Here is a 22,158-nt window from a genome sequence, read left to right as displayed (position 1 = left end):
TGCATGGGCTGCCCTATATTTACATAATTGATAAACAATCTTCACTTCATGGAAAACAAGCTTTTAGTCTGCAGTAATCGAAGAATAAAAGCACTTTGCAGCCAGTAGCTTTTAATGTACATTGGGCTTTGTCTTCCCCAGGCAGAATCCCAGCTGTCAGGCTCCGAGCTGCCCTCCGAAGAGTCCGTCTACGTAACAGGATTTTCAAGGAGGCATAGCAGTACTAGTGGAGGAGGTCGTCTGAAGCTGGGGTAAATATGGTCCTTAAAATGCCAGTGCACAACAAGCCTTATTAGCACAATAGATACAACAAAAAGTTCAAAAATACAATTGGCAGAAACAGCTCAAAGGGATGAAACACACTGCACATGAAATATGCAACTTAAATTTCTCTCCTCCCCTATAGATTGTTGCTTGACAGACTCTTCCATCCCATTTCAGATCATCTGAATTTCTACATTTAAGTTTTATTTTTATTTAGAATTCGTAGCTAGCTATGATTGTTACAAGTTAAATTATGCAGTGTGGTTTCTCCTAGAAGTGCCGAAAATGTATAGAAGATGGTCTGCAATACATACTCTGTAGTCCTTGGGTTTGTGTTTCTTTTCATCTCTGAAGTCTTTAATTACAAAAATGCAATATTTATGGCTGTGTACTGGCTGCATTAGCTCGTGTTCTTGATAATGCTGGAAGGATGTTAGCAACAAGGCATACTCTATCAACCAAGTCAGTTTGCCTCAGCTGAATAAACAAACATCAGTTTGTACTGCCTCTCTCTGGGATATTTCAGAATTTAATTCCCAGGTTGTGCCTGGTTTATTTCTTATGAAATAGACCAGTCTATTTCTAGCCCTGGTCTAGATCTATGACTTTGAGATCTATTTTGATTAACAAAGATTAAATGTGCAGTTTCCCTTTTTATTTGTTTTTTTACTGGTCTTATCTTTAAGAGACACAAAAAGCCACAATTGATCTGAAAGTTTATGATCTTCAGTGTTTTCATTTCTTGCTGTTAAACAAACCGGGAGCTGATAGGACAGTCCATGGTTAATTCCATCATACGGAAAGCTTTTAATAACAATTATTAAAGAGAATTGCTGTAACATTGTTTTGCTTCAAGGTACTTGAAGAATGAGTATGGAAGGACATCTGCTGAAGGTGGGAGTGTTTGTGCTCTTACCTTTTTCTTTAAGTTGTCTTTTGGTAATTTTCATTGATTGTTTGTACCACAGTTATTTAATCATTTAGCATGATGTTTGTGGGGATCCAAAGAGCAAGCTGGTAATTTCCTTATTTCCAGCATAAGCTTCGGTGATCAAATTGCCTGTTGCTCACTCACTCTCAGCTACCCCAGATATAATGCACACATTATCAAGTTTTGGTTTATAAGATGCATAATGCTTGCGTCCTATTGCATTGAACACAAGTAGAAAGTATCTGGGGAAGAGTCCAAATTGACACTGGCTAACAGCTTTCTGCTACCACTTAAAACGTCCATTTTTAATGCCTCCTAATAATAGATGGGTTTATGAACCAAACAGCATTTCACTTGCATTTGGCTTTATCTTATATATTTCAAGTGTGAGGCTAGAAAGTGCATATTCCCAGACTACACAAGTGGAGGATATCAAAGTCATCAACTGCATTAAGCTCAGCTTCCGACAGAAATCATCCAAGATTATCAATGTGTCTGATTTTTCAATACAATGCAGCCCAGAGACATTGACCCAGTTGCAGCAGACCAACATTTGCCCTGGCTGAAATCAATATCCTAATCAGCAGTTGGAAATTATTTCTTATTTGCATGTCTTAGCACAACATCACACAGTCAAATTATATACCGAGCTACGAGAAGTTATGGAGCACAGCATAAAGATGATCTACTCTCATGGACTTCTTTTTTCCCTTTATGTAGCTTTGTCACTGGGGTGATCAAACGAGAACGATTTCCTGCTTTTGAAAGATTATTATGGAGGGTGTGTCATGGAAATATTGTCTTACGTCACGTACAAATCAATGTCCCACCAGAGGATCCAATGGCTGTAAGTAAAACATTTGTGCTCAAAATATTGACTAATTTGGGGTGATTTCTTAATTGTGTGAAATTCTGGTAGCATTGTGTGCAATTCTGGTCACTCCATTACAGGAAGGATGTGGAGGCTTTGGAAAGGGTACAGAAGAGGTTTACCAGGATGCTGCCTGGATTAGAGTGTATGAGTTAAAAGGAGAAGTTTGGACAAACCCAAGTTTCTCTGGGGTGTTGGAGGTTGAAGGGGGACCTGATGGAAATTTATAAAATTACGTGTGGCATAGATAGGATGGACACTTAGAATCTTTATCGCAGTGTAGAAATGTCATGTACTAGAGGACATGCATTTGCGAGGGGAATGGTTTAAAGGAGATGTGTGGGGCAAGTTTTTTACACAGAGTGGTAGGTGCCAGGAATGGGCTGCCAGGGTAGTGGTGGAAGCAGATAAGATAGTGGCCCTTAAGAGCACATGAATATGCAGAGAATGGAGGGGTAAGGATCATGTGCAGTCAGAAGAGATTTAGTTTAACTTGGCATTGTGTTCGGCACAGACATCGTGGGCCAAAGGGACTACTCTTATGCTGTATTGTTCTATGTTCTATGAACACCCTTGCATGTGGCTGCTCTTTGTTGCTTGGAGAGAGGATTTGTGAGGATCTTGTTGGTGAGATGGGTGGTGAGGGTGGCCAGAATACTGAGGCAGCAACAGTCCAAACTTTCCCTGTGTGGCACCAAGGGTTTCTTCTGGATGCCAGCAAGATTTTACTGTGAAATCTGTGTCATGGCAACTGCTCCACTCTGTAAAATGTTAAAATAACTTCAGGTTTCTTCACCTAGATAGGACCTAATTGGCTTATACTTACATTGCTCTTAGCTGAGTCAGCTGCGCAGCTCAATCACCCAGGGAAAGACTGACATTAAAATGGAAGCAGAGTGGTGAAAGCACGGTGAGCATACGGGCTGTGTTGTAACTCTCCTTGTTTATAGGGTAGAGTGATTTGACCTTCTCCCAAGGAGATTGTTGGAATTCAGAATGTTTTATTACAAATGACTCCTAGGACGATGCTGCACATAGAATCAGAGAGACGTACTGTGCAGAAACAGGTCATTTAGCTCACCATGTCCACACCAACCAGTGTACTTATCTATACTAATCCTATTTACCTACATTTGGTCCATAGCCTTCTAGGCCTTGGCGATTCAAGTGCTTGTCTGGATGCTTCTACCACATCCTCAGGCTACATGTTGCAGATTCCAACTTCTTTCTGTGTGAAAAGTTTCCCCCTCAAATCCCCTCTGAACCTCCTCTCTTTCACCTTACACCTATGCCCTCTTGTTTTAGACACCCCCACCAAGGGAAAATATTACTACTATCTACCCTCTCTACCCCCCTCACAATTTTGTATACCTTTATCAGGTCACCCCTCAGCCTCCTCCATTCCAGGGAAAACAAACCTAGCCTAACCAATCTTCTTTTATGACTGAAGTGTTCCAATCCAGATAACATCCTGCTGAAGCTTCTCTGCACGTCTACCGCACAATCGCCAGCTTCCTATAGTGTGGTGACCTGAAGTGCACACAGTACTGTACAGATGTGGCCTAACCAATGTTTGAACATTAAATTGTAACATGACATCCCTGCTCTTATATCATTGCAAACAGAATTGAAAAAGTTGAATAATTGAATAATGCAAAATTATACGGAGAAAATACTGAGAAGAGAAACTAGAGCAGGCAATTGCAATTAAGAATAGCATTGGCACAGAAACATGAACCTCTGACTTTAATGAGAATTTAGTGACCACTGCAAATGAAAACAGGGATAAGAGTTTAGTTTCCACAATTCAATTAAACACATTTTCTCTGAGAACAGCATCCACATTAACAAAGTGATCTGTGATCTTTTGGCGGTGTCTTAGACAGTCATACCCATGAAGCTTGTGATGAATGAACCTGTCAAGTTCACCAATGAACTTGAGCAAAACACTGTTGCTGGTGCATGACCTACGACTTAGACATTTCAAGACAATATTGGCAGAGCTATTTTTGAAAGATGGTTGAATGTTAATGCTAGACTCTGAAATAATTACATATCCTTCAGCAATATCCTTTTAAGCATTTTTCATGCCTTACTGATTATTCTGTACAGGAAATGAAAATTGGCATTGACTTAGCCTTTATAAATGTTCTTTTGAATATATTATATGCATATGTAACATGAAATACTAATAAGCTATGAGAATAACCTTAAACAAATCCTCACTCAGGACATGAACATGATTGGATTTACGTCCTACATGATTTTGCCCTTCACTGAAGTTGATGAAGGATAATATTAGTAACTGGGTAAAACCTGTGTTTGACTCAATCCTGTTAGTTTCCCATATAACAAGTTAGTTTGTAATCACCCACAATGTCATCCAAATATATTCAGCTTAATAATTATTACATTTCCCCTTTTATTATCCACAGGATGATTTCATCGGTAAAGATGTGTTCATAGTCTTCTTCCAAGGTGAACAGTTTAAAAACAAAGTGAAAAAGATATGTGATGGGTAAGTATTCAGTGAACACAGTAATGAGTAAATCACCTCCACTGAAGAATAATTTAACACTGAGTTTGAAATCTTCCTTTCCTTTTTTATTGCAGGTTCCATGCCACAGTGTACCCTTGCCCAGAAACCTTACATGAAAGAATGGAAATGAGTGTGGGTGTAAATATGCGAATTGAGGATATACACATGGTATGTTTGGAAGAACGTTATCTAGAAATGGACGGGTAGTCAAAGTCAAAGTCGAGTTTATTGCCATATGCACAAGTACACATATGCACAGGTGCAATGAAAAACTTACTTAAAGTATCACAGGAACATAGCACCAGATACACAACATTCACAATAAAAATATAAATTAAACATAAATTACACATAGTTTTTACAAGAAAAAACACAATTAGAGCAAAAAAAAAGTCCATTGTAGTGCAAGTGGTCAAGGTGGTCATAGAGTTAGTATACTGAGGTAGTGATTAGGGTTGTGCAAGAGGGTTTGCTCTCTGGGCCTCCTTCATTGGATTCCCAGCAGGTTTATCTCATCTCATCTATCATCGAAGAAGATTCTGCAGTTTGCCTGCTTCAGGGCAATTTGCATGGCTCAGATGCATGCCAGAAGCACACCCCGTGGTTGGGCATGATGTCCAAACATATTGACAGAACATAACCAATGATGTCCAAACCTCCAGGCACAGGAGAAAGTTGCCATTGAAGGGCAATGGAAAAAAGTGGAATTAGCACTCACTTCCATTTCCACCATTCCCTGCGTGATCCCTCAATGATCCAGTATCACTAAGGATGCAAATGTGAGAATTGCACTGCAAGACATCATTCATAGGATTGTGAGCATTTGCCCATTTTTGCACATTTTATGTGTCTGCCCACTTTAGGTGGATAAAAAGAGTGGAAATCCCAACATGATTATGTCCTGCCCTAAACTCCATCCCACCCACCATGAATATAGCATTGTAATGACAAATCATGAGGGAGTTTCTCACCCTATATTCTTTGAGTTAAGTGCCCCTTATGCTTTGGGTATACTTTTAGGATGCAATCTTCCAAGTCTGCTCTTGACTTCCAGTACACACACACACACACACACACACACACACACACACACACACACACACACACACACACACACACACACACACACACACACACACACACACACACACACACACAGAGTTTAATATCTTCACCACTTTCTTACATGGCCACAGCTACCACTTCTTGTCTTCACGAATATTTTCCAGTCATATGGGCATCACACACTGAGTTGAGAAAGGCCAATTAAATTCACTGAAAGCACTTGTCACTTTAGTAAATGCTGGATATCACCTTATTTTGCTATCTCCTTCTAAGTATCTACATCTATTTCATTTTTGGCTGTAGAACTTTAAGATTACTTCCCACACCCCTCTTGTTACCTACACTATAACCACATTTGGCAATCAGTGATCTGGCATGAATTTGCTCCAAGTAAATTTGGCTAGCACTAAGCGAGCTGAAGTCCTGCTTTCACTGTTTCAACACCAAGAGTTAAACATTTTCCCTGTGGAACCACTGTTGCAATAGAAAATATTCATTGAACAAATTTATAAGGAATGAAAAAAATGTGGGAAGTATCCATGTGAGATCTATAGATCAGATGAAATCTTAAGAAGCTTAACACAGTAGCAGGCTAGTCAGACCATCAGTCCATTCTGGCTCTGATCATAGCAATTTAATCAATCCCACTACCCCTCTTATTCCTGTGAATATATTCTCTCTCCCTTGCCCACCAACTCCTCTTTAATTCCTTTGCCACCTACCTACAATAGTCAGTGGACAGTTAACCTACGAGCATATCTTTGAGATGTGGGAGGAACCTGGAGCATCCAGAGAAAACCCACGCAGTCACAGAGAAAATGTGTAAACTCCATATAGGTGGCACCCGAGGTCAGGATGGAACCTGGGTTGCTGGAGCTCTGAGGGAGCAGTGCTAACTCAAGTGCTAAATATGTCATCTGAGCAGTTAAATTACTGAATCAGATGCATCCAGTACCACCCATCATTTTTGTAAAATTTTAATACCATGATCTCAGTAAATGGGAAACCATATTAGAAGATATAAAAGCTGTTAAGGCATGACTGCATTATTTGGCTGTTGTGCAGTAATTTCACAGAGAATAGTATGTTCTTTGCAATTATTATAGCATAAGAGTTTCTGGGACAAATTCAGACAACACTGGATTGCAAAGGAGATTGAAGGCATGATCAGGAATAAAAAGGAAACATATGGCAGGTGTGGGCAACTGGGATCAAGGGAGTCTCTTGAAGAAAACAAAGCATGTAAGAGAGAACTTAAGAAAGAAACTAGGAGGGCATAAAGGGGCCATGAAACCTCCTCGGCAAACAAGACTAAAGAGAATCCCAAGACATTCTATAAGTATATCAGGAGCAAGAAGGTAGCCAGGGAAAGAGTGGGTCCCCTTGTGGATCAAAGGGGTAATCTATCTGTGCAGTTAAAGTCAAAGTCAAAGTTCAGTTTATTGTCACATGCACAAGTACATGTATGCACAGATGCAATGAAAAACCTACTTGCAGCAACATCACAGACACATAGCATCATATAAGCAGCATTCACAAGAAAAAACATAAATTAAACAAAATTGTTGCAAGAAAGAACACAATTAGAACAAAAAAACAAGTCCATTGTAGTGCAAAGTGATCAAAGTGATCATAGTGTTTCCAAACTCTGGTGATTAGGGTTGTGTCGGTTGGTTCAAGAACCGAATGGTTGAAGGGAAGTGGCTGTTCTTGAACCCGGTGGTGTGGGACTTCAGGTTTCTGTACCTCCTGCTCAATGGTAGCTGTGAGAAGATGGCATTGATCAGATGGTGGGGGTCTTTGATGATGGATGTTGCCTTCTTGAGGATGTGGACAAGGTCTAAATGAGTACTTCTCAACTCATATTCACCAAGGAGAAGAACATAGAGGACAGTGAGTTCAGGGACGGATATGTTGATAGTCTGGAGCATGTCAGAATTAAGGTGGAGGTGACATATCTTGCGACACATAAGAGTGGGCAAATCCCCAGGGCCATATGAGATCTATCCCATGATACTTTGGGTAACAAGGGAGGCAATTGATGACAGAGATCTTTGCAAATTTGTTAACCACAGGTGAGATGCCAGAAGATTGGAGGATAGCTAATGTTGTTCATTTAAGAAGGGCAATAGGGATAAGCTAGGACACTACAAGCCAGTGAACCTTATGTCAGTGGTAGGGAAATTATTGGAGAAAATCCTAAAGGATAAGATTTATGTAGATTTGGAAAGGCAGGGGCCGATCAGGGATAGTCAGCACGGTTTTGTACAGAAGAAATGCTGTCTCACTAATTTCATTGCATTTTTTGAGGAGGTTAAATAAGAACATTATTGAAGGCAGGGCAGTCGAGGTTGTCTATATGGATGATGTAAGCCATTTGACAAGCCATTGGTATTGGTTTATTATTGTCACATGTACTGAGATACAGTGAAAAGATTTTGTTTTGCATGCCATCCAGACAGATAACGCTGTATATAATTACATCAAGGTAGTAAAAAGCAAACAGACTTTGCATAGTAGGCTGGACCAGAAGGTTAAGGCACATGGGACCCAAGACCAGCTGATTAATTAGATCCAGAATTGGTGACACTGGAGACTGCAGATGCTGGAACCTGGAGCGCAAAACAAATTGATGGAGGAACTCAGCGGGTCAAGCAGCATCTGTGGAGGCAAAGGGATGGTCGATGTTTTGAGTCGAGACCCTGCATCAGGACAGACAGTGTAAAGGGAGGATAGCCAGTAGAAAGAGATGAGGGGGAGGAATGAAATAGGCTGATAGGTGATAGGTAGAATCAGGTGAGGTGAGGGATGATGGGCAGATCGAGCCAGGTGAAGGAGGCGAGAGGGAAGGTCAAGACAGAGGCTGGAAGGTGATAAGTAGAAGGAGGAACCAGACAAGGGAGGAATGAAGGTGGAACCAGATGGGAGAGGGTGATGAGTCTAGGTAATAGGTGGGGGGGGGGGGGGGGGAAACAAGGGATATGGAAAAGGTGAATAAAGGCAAACAGAGAGCCAAGATGGACTGGTGGGTGTGGGAAAGGAGCATAGGGGGTTTGGTTACCTGAAATTGGAAAATTCAATGTTCATATCATTGGGTAGTAGGCTACTCAAGTGGAATATGAGGTGCTGTTCTTCTAGTTTGCGTTTGGCCTCACTGTGACAGGGGACACAGTGGACATTGTGACACTTTGGCCGCGGTCAGGGAGGTTGGAATGGGGAGGGGAGTTGAAATGGTATGCAACTGGGATCTCAGGATGGCCATTGTGGATAGAGCACAGGTGTTCTGCAAAATGGTTGCTTAGTCTAGGCTTGGTCTTGCCAATGTAGAGGAGGCCACATCGAGAGAACCAAATGCAGTAGACGAGGTTGGAGAAGGTGCATGTGAATCTTTGCCTGACCTGGAAAGGCTGTTAATGGCATAGTGACAAGTGTGGCACCTCCTTCAGTTGCAGGGGAAAGTGCCAGAGGGTCAAGGAGGGGTAGGTGGGAAGGGATGAGTGGACCAGGGAGTCATGGAGAGAATGGTTCCTGCGGAAAGCAGAAAGTGGGGGAGTGGGGAAGATGTGACTGGTGATGGGATCCTGTTACAGCTGTCTGAAATGGCAAAGAAAGATATGCTGAATGCAAAGGCTAGTGGGGCAAAAGATGAGGCCAAAGGGGACTATATTTGTTCTGTCTGGAGGGGGATGAGAGCAGACATCCAGGAAATGGAAGAAAGGTGAGTAAAGGTTCCATCAACTATGTAGAAGGGAAGCCACGTTTCCTGAAAAGGGAGGACATTTGAGGAGTCTTAGAATGGAAAGCCTCATCTTGAAAACATGTGGCGGAGATGGAAAAACTGAGAGAAAGGGATGGCATCCTTACAGGAGACTGGGTGGGAGGAGGTAGAGTCGTGATAGCTGTGGGTATCTGTGGGGTTATAGCTGATGTCAGTGGATAGTGTGTCTCCTGAGACGGAGATAGAGAGATCCAGAAAAGGAAGAGAAGTGTCAGAGATGGTCCAATTGACTTTGAGGACAGGGTGGAAATTAGTAGCAAAGATGATAAAATTGACAAGTTTCACATAAGTACAGGAAGCAGCACCAATGCAGTCATCAATGTAGCAGGGAAAAAGTTGGCGAGGGGTGCCAAAGTAGGTTTGGAACAAGGTCTATTCCACATAGCCAACAGAAAGGCAGGTGTAGCTGGGACCCAGTTGAGTGCCCGTGGGATTTGTGGGAAGTGGGAGAAATCAAAAGAGAAGTTGCTGAGGGTAATAACAAGTTCTGCCAGGTGGATAAGAGTGTTAGTGGAGGAGAACTGTTTGGGTCTTTGTTCCAGAATGAAGCACAGGGCCTAAAGACCTTCCAGATGGAAGATGGAAGTGCATAAAGACTGGACATCCATGGTGAAGATGAGGCAATGGGGGATGGAAAATTGGTTTGGTGATAGGAGGCAGAAGGTAATGGTGGAAGGACGTTTTCCTGATTGGAAATCTGTACCATGGGGATCAGCGCTGGGACCCTTGTTGTTTGTGATATATATTAACAACTTGGATATGAATGTAGGAGGTATGATTGGTAAATTTGAGGATGAAACAAAAGTTGGTGGTGTTGTGGATAGTGAGGAAGGTTGTCAGGCTACAACAGGATATAGATCCGATGGGAAGCTGGGCAGAGCATTGGCAGATGGAACTTAATCCTGATGATGGTCAGGTAAAGCATTTTGGGAAGTCATATAGGAGTAGGATATATACAGTAAATGGTAGGAATGTTGATGAACAAAGGGTCCATAAGATCATAAGACATAGGAGCAGAATTAAGCCATTCAGCCTATTGAGTCTGCTCCGCCATTATCTTTCCCTCTCACCCCCATTATCCTGCCTTCTCCCCATAACCTTTGACACCTTTATTAATCAAGAACCTATCAACCCCCACTTTAAGTATACCCAATGACTTGGCCTCCACAGCTGTCTGCGGCAATGAATTCAATAGATTCATCACCCTCTGGCTAAAGAAATTCCTCCTCATCTCTATTCTAAAGGGACGTCCTTCTATTCTGAGGCTGTGCCCTCTGGTCCTAGACTCTCCCACTACTGGAAACATCCTCTCCATGTCCAATCTATCCAAGCCTTTCAATATTCAGTAGGTTTCTATGAGATCCCCCTCGTCCTTCTAAACTCCAGCGAGTACAAGCCCAGAGCCATCAAATGGTTCTCATATGTTAACTCTCATTCCTGGGATCATTCTTGTAAACCTCCTGTGGACCCTCTCCAAAGCCAGCACATCTTTCCTTAGATATGGGGCCCAGAACTGCTCACAATACTCCAAATGTGGTCTGACCAACACCTTATAAAGCCTCAGCATTACATTCTTGCTTTTATAGTCTAGTCCTCTCGAAATGAATGCTAACATTGCATTTGACTTCCTTACTACAGACTCAACCTGTAAGTTAACCTTTAGGGAATCTTGCACTAGGACTCCCAAGTCCCCTTGCTCCTCCAATTTCTGAATTCACCATTTAGAAAGGAGTCTACATTTTTTATTCCTCCTACCACAGTGCATAACCTCACACTTCCCTACGCTGTATTCCATCTGCCATTTCTTTGCCCACTCTCCCAACCGGTCCAAGTCCTTCTGCAGGCTCCCTGCATCCGCGACACTATCTGTCCCTCCACCTATCTTTGTATTATCTGCAAACTTGGCCACAAACTCATCAATTACATCATCCAGATCATTAACATACAACGTGAAAAGTAACGGACCCAATACCGACCCCCGCAGAACACCACTAGTCACCAGCAGTCAACCAGAAATGGCCCCCTTTAACTCTTTGCCTTCTACCAGTCAGCTAATCTTCTATCCATGCTAGTACCTTCCCTGTAATACCATGTACTCCTATCTTGTTTAGCAGCCTCATGTGCAGCACCTTGTCAAAGGCCTTCTGAAAATCCAAGTAAACAACATCAACTGACTCTCCTTTGTCTATTCTGCCTGTTACTTCCTCAAAGAATTCCAATAGATTTGTCAGGAAAGATTTCCCCTTAAGGAAACTATGCTGACTTTGGCCTATTTTATCATGTGCTTCCAAGTACCCCCAAACCTCATCCTTAATAATTGACTCTAACATCTTACCAACCACTGAAGTCAGGCTAACTGGCCTATAATTTCCTGTCTTTTGCCTCCCTCCCTTCTTAAAGAGTGCAGTGACATTTGCGATTTTCCAGTCCTCCGGAACCATTTCTGAATCTCGTTATTCTTGAAAGATCACTACGAATGCCTCCACAATCTCTTCAACTACCTCGTTCAGAACCCTGGGGTATAGTCCATCCGGTCCAGGTGACTTATCTGCCTTCAGACCTTTCAGCTTCCCAAGCATTTTTTCCTTAGTATTAGCGACTACACTCACTTCTGCCTCCTGACTGGTGGATGAAGAAGGCATATGGCATGCTTGTCTTCACAGGTTGGGGCATAGTTGGAAGGCTATGGTACAACTTTATAAAACACTGGTTAGACCATATTGTATGCAGTTTTGGTCACCACACTATAGGAAGGATGTGGTTGTGCTGGAGAGAGTTCAGAGGAGATTCACCAGGATGTTGCCTGAATTAAAGGACATTGGTTGAGAGATTGGATAGGCTGGGCTTGTTTTCCCTGGAGTGAAGGAGGCTGAGGGGTGACCTGATAGAGGTATATAAAATTATGAGAGGCATAGATAGGGTGGGTAGTCAGAATCTTTTCCCATCAGAGAGGCATCAAAAGCAGGAGGGCATCGGTTTTAAAGGGGTTTTGTGGGGAACTGTTTTACACAGAGGGTGGTTGGTATCTGGAACTCACTGTCAGTGGAGGTGGTGGAGTCGGAAATATAAGAGACTTTTAGACAGGCACTTACATAGACAAGACATAGAAGGATACCAAGCTAATGGGGAAAAATGGGATTAATGTAAATTGGCATAACGGCTGACATGGATGTGATGGGCTGAAGGGCCCATTTCTATGCTGTACGGCTCTATGAATTTGTGACTTTATGACTCGTTTATCAAGACAAAGCTGTGTGTTTTCTATTCACTGGTAAGTCTTTGGGTCTTTGTTAATATATTATACATCCATTAGATGATATTTTTCATTTTCTCACCAATAGACATTTCACACTTATCCCTAGTCCACTCCTTGGAGTAGAAAGTACTGCCAAAAATATTGGGAACAGTCAGAAATCTAGTTGCAAATTTTAATGACCAGCAAACTGGGACATTGTAAATTAAGTTTGTGAGAAGCTTTTCTCAAATGTTCAATATTTCTTTCAGTGTATAAATCACGGCGATGAATTTCCCCTGGTCTACTTTCACTACAACATTGTAATCCTGGCAGAAATTCAACAGAAACCCTATTTTATCAGACCACTTGGATGACTTATTTGGCATGCTCATTAAGTTAAGTTATTATAACATAAGACCATTCAAGTATCATATGAATTGGGAATAGAGTAGGCCATTTGACCTCTAAAGCCTGCACTGCCCTTTAATAAGATCATGTCAGATCCAATTGTATCCTCAACTCTGCATTCCATTTACCTGCAGTAATCATTTATCCCTTGCTTATCAGATGTCTGTCAACGTTCAGATAGAATCAGAATCAAATTTATTCTCACTGACATATGACATGAAATTTGTTGTTTTGCGGCAGCAGTACATAGCATGATATAAACGTCTGTAAACTACAAAAATAAATAAATAGTACAAAGAGAAAGGAATGATGAGGTAGTACTCATGGGATGACGGAGGGGAAGAAGCTGTTCCTGAATCATTGAGTTTGGGTCTTTAGGCTCCTGTACCTCCTCCATGATGGCAGTAATGAGAAGAGGGCATGTCCAGGATGGTGATGATCCTTAGTGATGGATGCCGCCTTCTTAAGGCGCCGCCTTCTTGGAGGCACCGCCTCTTGAAGATGTCCTCGATGGTGGGGAGAGTTGTGCCCTGTGCATTGGAGCCTCCATACCAGGTGGTGATGCAACCAGTCAGAATGCTCGCCACTGTACATCTGTAGAAATTTGTAAGAGTCTTTGGTGACATACCAAATCTCCTCAAACTCCTAACGAAGTAAAGCCACTGGTGAGCCTTCTTCATGATTGCATCAATGCATTGGGATAAACAGTAGCCTGACGTATCTCTTGCGGTTGCCTAGATGCTCAAAAGCAGAGTAGAGAGCCAGTGAGATTGTGTGTGCTGTAGACCTGTTGTAGCCGTAGGCGAATTGCAGCAGGTCCAGGTTGCTGCTCAGGCAGGAGTTCATGCTAGTCATAACCAGCTTCTCGAAGCACTCCAGCTCAATCCTGAATTTTTGCAGAGTCTCAGCACAGCAAAATTCAGGGAGGCTTTTCAAAGGTTCATTACAAATCTCAGAAAAGAAGCACCTAACATCTAGCTGGTTTCTGCTTCTTAAAACCAATGCAAATGTGCTACAAGTGTAGTCTCCTTTGAGTATAAACTGAAAAACACCAGTCCTGGAAGAAAAACATAATGTAAAGCATTTCCCTCAGCTGTGTGAAAAAGGCATTTGATATGCTTGCCTTCATATGCCAAGGCATTGAGTGTAAAGTTGGGACACCATGTTGCAGCTATACAAAACATTGGTTAGACTACACAATTCTGGTCACTATACTACAAGAAAAATGTGGTAGCAATAGGGAGAGTGCAGAAGAGATTTACCAGGATGTTGCCTGGAATGGAGGGCTGTTGTTATAAGGAGAAATTGGATAGGCTGGGTTTGTTCTCACTGGAATGTAGGAGACACATAGAGGTTTATAAAATTTCGAGGGTACAGTTAAGATAGATAGTTAGAATCTTTTTCCCAGGGCAGAGGAATCTAGAACTAGAGGCCACTGGTTCAAGGTGAGAGAGGAGAAATTTAAGGGAGAACTGAAAGGTGAGTTTTAACACAGAGAGAAGTGAATAACCAATCTGCCAGGGGAGGTGGTCGAGGCAGATGTAATTACAACTTTTAAAAAGTGTTAGGTCAGGTACTTGGATAGGAAAGAACTAGAGGTTATGAGCATATGCAGGCAAATAGGATTAGCATAGAAAGGCATCACAGTCGGCATTGATGTGGAGGGCTGAAAGTGCCTGTTTCTGTGCTGTATGATTCTATGATGATTACTTAAGAGCTGAAACCACCAAAATAACCCCAACTAGCTTAACTCTCCTGGCTAAGACTCCAAGTAAGTATGCAACAAAAAAATTCCTCACACTTTCATTGGCTTTTTCCTACATTGTATTCTGAATCTTTCATTGTTTTTCTCAATGTACTTGTTCACTCTGCTTCTTTTACATTCTCTCAGTTTCTCCTCCATTTTTGTTGTTTAATGTTTCTCTTCTACTTCCGTTCTCCTATCTTTTATTTCTCTTTCCCTCTCTCTGTTTCTCTCCTTCCTCATTCCTTTCACTCTCCTCCTTTTGAGCTCACTTTTACTTCTATATTTTCACATTTATTTCCTTTCCTGATACCTTTGCCTTCCTCTGATCCACTCACTTTCATCCATCCTCAAGCTTCCTATTTTTCCCAATATATCAGAAAGAGGGAAATTTTGATCAAAGTGGGGAGAACCCAGTCTACATTGGACCTTTCTTTGATGCATCTCTTGACTGTTTTACTGGAGGCTTTGGTGCCCATAAAGCTTGTAAATAAAAATCAATCTGATTACTAATATCAAGCGGGTCCATCCTACACCCTTAGACAAAGTTGAGCCAGCATGTATTCATTCCGTTCCAGCTTATTTAGTAGTACGGAGCTGGTAAACAATGATTAAAGTTGGTATCTATAATGGTCCAGATTTTGTAGGGACATGCTACCAAAATTGGCAGAGCTCACCAAAATAAGAAAAAAACTGCAAATCTGGAAATCTGAAATAAAATAAAAGAAAATATTGGAAACACTAGCCAGTTCTGATACAAACAAAGAAGGTGAGTTACCTGAAGTTGTTGAATTCAATATTGAGTTGGAAGGCTGTAACATGCACAGTCACAAGATGAGATGTTGTTCCTCAAGCTCATATTGGGCCTCATTGTAACAGCACAGGGTCTACAGGCAGAAAGATCAAAATGAGAGTGAATTTTAAGAGACTTTTGGATAGGTACATGGAGCTTAGAAAAATAGAGGGCTATGGGTAAGCCTAGTAATTTCTAAGGTAGGGACATGTTCAGCACAACTTTGTTGGCCGAAGGGCCTGTATTGTGCTGTAGATTTTCTATTTTTCTATGAATTAATGTGGCAGACAACAGAGAGCTCAGGGTTACCCAATGGATTGAACCCAGGTGTTCCTTAAAGCAGTCACCCAATCTGCATTTATAGATAAATATAGAGGAGAACAAATTGTGGAAAAATTATTCAGAACGTTAGATTGGACGCAGTATAAATTATTCACTGCTTCACTTCAAGCAACTATTTGGATCTCTAGATGGTGGAGAGAAAAGAGATTAAAGGACAAATGCTATATCTCCTATCTCACCGACATTATCTCACAAGAGCAAAATTCTCGATTCCATAAATGCGCTCGACAATACAGAAATCTAAAGAATAGCTCACATACTACCAGCCAACTGTGTTAAAACTTTGGACTTCTCATGGAATTCAGCATGAGGCCAAGAGGCAAAAAGGCTCTTGGATCAATCAGGAATCCTGTGGCAAGTGAGAGACACATTTTTTCCCTTTGGTTTGAATGGAGGGGAAGACCTGCGGAAGCATCAGGTAAGTGTTAATGTACAAAGACTTTTCAATTGGCTCTTCTCATAAAAGTACTTATTTCAGGCTTTCAAATCTTTTTAAAATTTCTTTTTAAATTTAGTTGACTTAAAGTGTTTAGATGTATTAAGATAAAACTATAATCTCTTAAATGGTATTAAACTGTATTAGTTTTTAACACGTCTTTTTTTGTCTTTCCACTCATTTAAGTTATTTGTTTTTTTTATTTCGGAAGTTTTTAAAAGTTTTAATATGTTTCTGGATGTTCCAAAGATGTTCTAAAACATTCGGAGTCTTTTAAGTATGTGACCGTCTGTCAGTTCTTGCAAGGTTAGTCTTTTCTGAGCACAATATATGTTCCCATTGTGGCACAGAATGCCTTTTCACTGGGCAGTGCTCACTATCAAGAAGGTCTAGTTGGTGGAGCCTGGTAAATTCCACTGGAAGGATCGCTAAAGGTAAGTCCTCAGTTACTTCAGAGGTCAACACCAAGACGATATCATCCAGGCCCATGTGTTAATCAAGTAAATATATCCTATTTGTTCAACACAAAAAAAAACATGGCAATTGAAACCTTAAAAGATGGGCTTAGAAAAAGAAAATATTTGTGACTCTCTGTTATACGATACATAAATCCTTATAAATCAGTTTCATCTAATAATTGTTCACTTGCACACTGAACAGCTTTTCACCCCCTAGATCAGTTCCTGTACTATAATGAAATGTATTCCATGAACAGTATAAGAAACTCAGAACTTGATGCAGAAATATACAGTGTGCTAGTCAAGTCTATTGCCAGTTCTTATCTGGTGCTTGAATAAAAAGTGCACATTTTGCTCTGTATAGTTGGTGGATTTGAAACAGCCTGTTAAGGAACAATTGTCATTCTAAATTTCAATGAGCAATCACACCATCAAAATGAACGCAGAGAAAGTGAGATTAATGTAGCATAAGACTGAATCCTTGTCCACAATCTATGCAAGTTAAGAGAAGCAATGAAAGAAAGTAACAAAATTCTGTAGCTATTGAGAACTTTATGGTATGTTAAGAAAAAAGACCATTGCAATTAAGATTGTGATAAATTGATGAGTCATAACAATGATTACACTTTGAGAGTAATTCATTGGCTATAAAGTGAAATGTCCCAAAGTCATGAAAAGTGCTATCTAAACGTAGGTCTTTATTTCAGTCACCAATATAAATCTCTATCAGCAGTGAAATCATCAACAAAAGAAGGAGTTTACCAAATCCAAAGGCAACGGTGAATCTCTCTGAGAAAGAGTTCTGTATGCTGTAAGAACTGGAGTGAATTTGTACTGAAAGCTTCCTAGAAGAAATACAACAATACCACCGACTCCTGGGAACCTAGGAACCATGATCACACAGAATGGAGAAGGAACATTCGGGATGGTATTGCAAACCTTGAGTCCATGCACCAGGAACACACAGAAGCCCTGCATATGTGATGGAAAGATCTCACCAGCTCATAAACTACCCACATGCCTGTCCCATCTATAGAAGGGTCTGAGTTTCCTCACTGGCTGTCAGTCACTTCAGAGCTTATAAGACCAGAGAAGCGCACTATGAAAGTATTTTTATGTCATTCTGTCTAAGACGCCTAGACACCTGCCAAGGTGCTTTTGTTCTGTACGGTCCATCTTCCCAGATGTATTCACACCTGGAAGGGAAGCTACAATCTTGCTGATCAGAAACAAAGGATAGCCAATCAAAACTGGCCCAGGATTCCTATGTGCCTTTGAACAAGCCATCAGTGTGCTGAATGATCACATTCAGTTCCCAGGTGGACCAGGATGTTCCCTGCAGTATTCACTAGCCAGGATCCCCAGAATGATCTTTCTTTGTTGTACTCATAACATCGTGTGATCATCTACAACACTGCAGAGCAGCAAGATTAGAGCCAGCTGGAGGAACAGGGTTAGAGCACAGATCCTTTTTGGAGAACAGAAGAAGAGGAAGAGAAGGATGGGGCAATAAGGACAATGTCAGCAATGCAAAGCTCGAGGTGTCACCCAGGCTCTACCAATGTGCCCATGCCACAAAGTCATACAGAAGCTATTTCTTTCTCCACAATCTCCATCAACCTACTCCACACGTCAAAGTCCAACACAAAGTGTCCCCCTGCAATCAAAAAAGCATCCCTGTCACAGAACCCGGTTTAGTAATCATCAGTTCTAATCTTCATATTCATTATGAAAGAGGCAATTTTCAGTCAGCAATCAAGACTATAGAACATAGGAGAAGTGGGAATGGCTTTGGGGTCCTCAAGCTGTGATTCTTCTGTCTGGACTGCTCAGGGGATGCCCCACTAGTCTCTCCAAAAGGGTTTTCATGCTTCACTGTCACTTGTTACATGCTACATAATCTGGCTACCAGGAGAGAACAGCACTTGTCTGCTGAAGGAAAAGTTGAAAGAAGTGAAGAAGAAAAAGAAATGGAGAAGGAAGACAGCAGGTGGCAACAAACATGCCTTATTGCCCTAAGATTCATTTGAGGACACCACACTCCTAATTCAAGGTACAATCTGTGTCTGAATGTAGCAAGATCTTGTCTGGGTTTGAAGATAGCAAGATCTTATCACCATTTGGATCTGGAAGGCTAAGTGCCAGCTTACCATTGTGCTACACAAATCTTTGCAATGACCACCTGTATCAAGTTGAAGTCTCATCATTTGTCCTTGACAATCAGTGGGATTCCTATTTTCCATTCTCCCAAGAACAACATCATGGGGATCACAACTGACCATAAAGTGATCTGAACTAAGTACTCAGCTGCTATGAATGTATAGGGTGCAATGAGGAAGTAAACTCTGATGTTCACTGATCTGTTCCACCACCTGTACAATTCAAGATGTGATTGCAAATCACAGAATGGAAAAGGAATTGCAGGCCAATCTGCTCAAGTCAGTGGAAATCTTAGCACGAACAGGAGACACATAGGAGTCAGTCATGTTTTATGCAGGACAGTGTGAGGAGTTGGAAGTTCGATTCTACCATTAGAAATTGTCTAGAGAGGTAAACTAAAAACATACAATTCTACCACAAAAAGACTGAGCAGATGGTTTATTATCTTTTATTTTAGAGATGTGATTTACTTTAAGAGATACCAATGTGTTTTGTTCTCTTCTTGTCTGTAAATAAAGCAGATGAACAATACACATCTGGCCTTATCCTTCTAATGTGCCTTGTAAACAACCTAGAAAAAAACTGGAGGAGCATATATGAAGGCATTTGTGAAAGATATTACATCCAGTTCCTATTCCAAGGGAACGCAATTGTTCTACCACTTACACTGTTGTATAATTAGATACAGTATTGTGAAATACATGAAGCACAAATAACCTGGAGCACTCACAGGAATGTCTGGCTTTGCAGATATCAACAGTGCCATCCAACGGAACTTGCAGGTATTGTGTGGAACATGAGGTTCCACCTTTGTATATTAATATATACAGTAGAGAAATTTTGGTGAGATATTAGGATCCACTGTGCAAGATATCACCAAGGCCAAAAAGTATTAGAAAGTTAGCTGAAAAATGGGGTGCTATGCAGATTCAGCAAGGAAGGATTTGACAAACAACTGTTAATGGGGCTGAGCAGTTAATATTCAATACTCAGGAGAGAGGGAATGGGGTTTTGAATTAGTTTTCAATTGCTCCAATTATTTTGGAGGCAGTGCTGTCATGACAGACTAAAATGGCTTCCTCTTGTTCCATACATTCGTATGGTTGGAGTATAGTGGAACAAAGGGATCAGTGAGATTTTGTTTTGAAACAGCCAATCAGTCTCAACTCATTGTTGATATCCTCCAAGTGAGAACTGGGATAACAACCTTCAGAAGTATCAGAAGCAAAATTAATCTCTCTAGTGGCCAGATTTTTAAATACATATATTTTGAATTAATAATGACAACATTCTTTGCCCTGACAATGAATTTCCTCCTTCCCTTACAGTCCTTTACATAAATATATTTAATTAAGGACCTGAACAGTTCCCATGAAAAAACACAATAAATGCTTATGTGCTAAAACTTGTAACCTTGACATTTCTTTTGGTTTAAGGGCTGACCTGTACTGAATACCTGCTGAATTAATACAGTTTATGTTGTACTGTCCAACATTTAAAAAAAATATCAGTTTTCCTCCCAGGAGTGATTTAAAATGGTGACATATTGAGGTATCATCAATTATTTTCACAAGCAGCTATCCTGCCTGACCTTCTGTGTACTTTCAGCATTTTCTGTTTTTATTTTCAGATTTCCAGCATCTGTGGATTTTTGCCTTTTGTTTTGGATTTGTACTTTTCCTTTAATTTAAAAATAAAAGAAATTAATAAATCTGCCTCATGTCATTCATGTACAGTTTACTCAGAGGTCACATGCTTTCAACAGGCTTTGGCCAGGAACCTGTATATCCATTGCTGTACCTAATAATTTCTTGAATGATTGATCCGAACATTAATCAAGAATATTTGAGTCGCCTTTCTGTGGTGCAATTCATAACATAACAGTGCACCACATTTTATTTACTCTGGTGAGATTGCATCCAACAGAAGCACCTTAATTTAAAAAGGATTTTTTTCTATTTTTCTAACAGATACTTGTCCAGACAGAGAAACACCGTAAGAATTTGCTGCTTTCTGCTGCTAAGGATCTCTACAAGTGGAATGTTAAAGTAAAGAAGATGAAAGCAATTTATTACACACTAAATCTCTGTAACATCGATATCACCCAGAAATGTTTGATAGCTGAAATCTGGTGTCCTGCTACAGATCTTAAGAAAGTTCACTGCACATTAACAAAAGAAGCGGTAAATATCTCAGAAGTGTCAAACAAATAAGGAAACTGAATTTACTCATGACTCTAAAACTGCCTTGAGAATTTTCAGTTGACCTACAAGCATTGTTGTAAAACTGTCATTAATTTATATTTATGCTGTCATTATTCTGTGTGTCTTTTTAATCATGCCAACAATCAGCTTTGAGTTTGCAGTGTTTAAAGGTTGAGCTAATGGTCATTAACCATTCTGAAATTTATGAGAATTGGTATAATAATATATAATATATAGTTATTCTGTAGTTAATGAGGCTTAAAAAGAAGAATTATAACAATTCCTCACATTCAAAACATCTGAAAGTGCAGAACAGAGAAGGATTTGTGCACCATTGATAAAATGGGATGATGCCAAAGGATTAGTGTTGGCGAAAGGTTTTTAAGAGGAAAAAATTATCCTGGAAGAAGTAAGGGGAATTTCAGAGGGAATTTAAAACTACAAAGCACTAGTGTTTAGAAGAATGGCAACAAGGACTGATAAGGGAATGAAGGGCAGGAACTGTACATAAATTTGGTTGAAGTAGGCTTTAGTGATAGTGTGGTTTCAGGTTATGAAGCCTTTGAAGACAAAGGCAAGGAATTTGACCTAAAGGGTACAGGGACTTAATTAAATGTACCAAACTGAAGAAAATATGATCCTGTCACATGAAATGTGGTGAAGCGAACCACTGACGTGCTGAAAAAGGTGCATCCACTGCTCTGTAGGAACCCTACAGTACTCAACATTAGGGTTTCAAAATTCAGGGTGGTCTGTTGCATTATCTACTTTGCCGTGGTGAGGCCACAGCTCCTACCTCCAGCTGTTCAGTGAGCAGCTGCGGAGCAGGGGTAGGAGAAGGAAATGAGCAGACAACCTATTCCTCCCTTTTTTGCCCAGTAAGTCCATGAGGAACTCATCCAGAAATCACTGTCCCAATTCCCATTCACC

The 22,158-nt window shown here is 40.7% G+C and overlaps 1 protein-coding gene across 1 annotated transcript in view; it reads left to right on the top strand.

The window, feature by feature from the left end:
• LOC127570277 (V-type proton ATPase 116 kDa subunit a 1-like) overlaps positions 1-22,158 on the top strand; it is a 68,241-nt gene that overhangs the window by 12,421 nt on the left and 33,662 nt on the right. Inside the window, 5 exon segments of the mRNA XM_052015655.1 lie at positions 142-251; positions 1,916-2,042; positions 4,502-4,584; positions 4,680-4,773; positions 20,995-21,207. Of these exon segments, the coding sequence (XP_051871615.1) occupies positions 142-251; positions 1,916-2,042; positions 4,502-4,584; positions 4,680-4,773; positions 20,995-21,207 (627 nt within the window).

Source organism: Pristis pectinata, chromosome 5 (genome assembly GCF_009764475.1).
Source record: "Pristis pectinata isolate sPriPec2 chromosome 5, sPriPec2.1.pri, whole genome shotgun sequence".
Taxonomy (NCBI): Eukaryota; Metazoa; Chordata; class Chondrichthyes; order Rhinopristiformes; family Pristidae; genus Pristis; species Pristis pectinata.
Note: the sequence above shows the minus strand (reverse complement) of the source record. Positions and strands in the feature narration are given on the sequence as shown.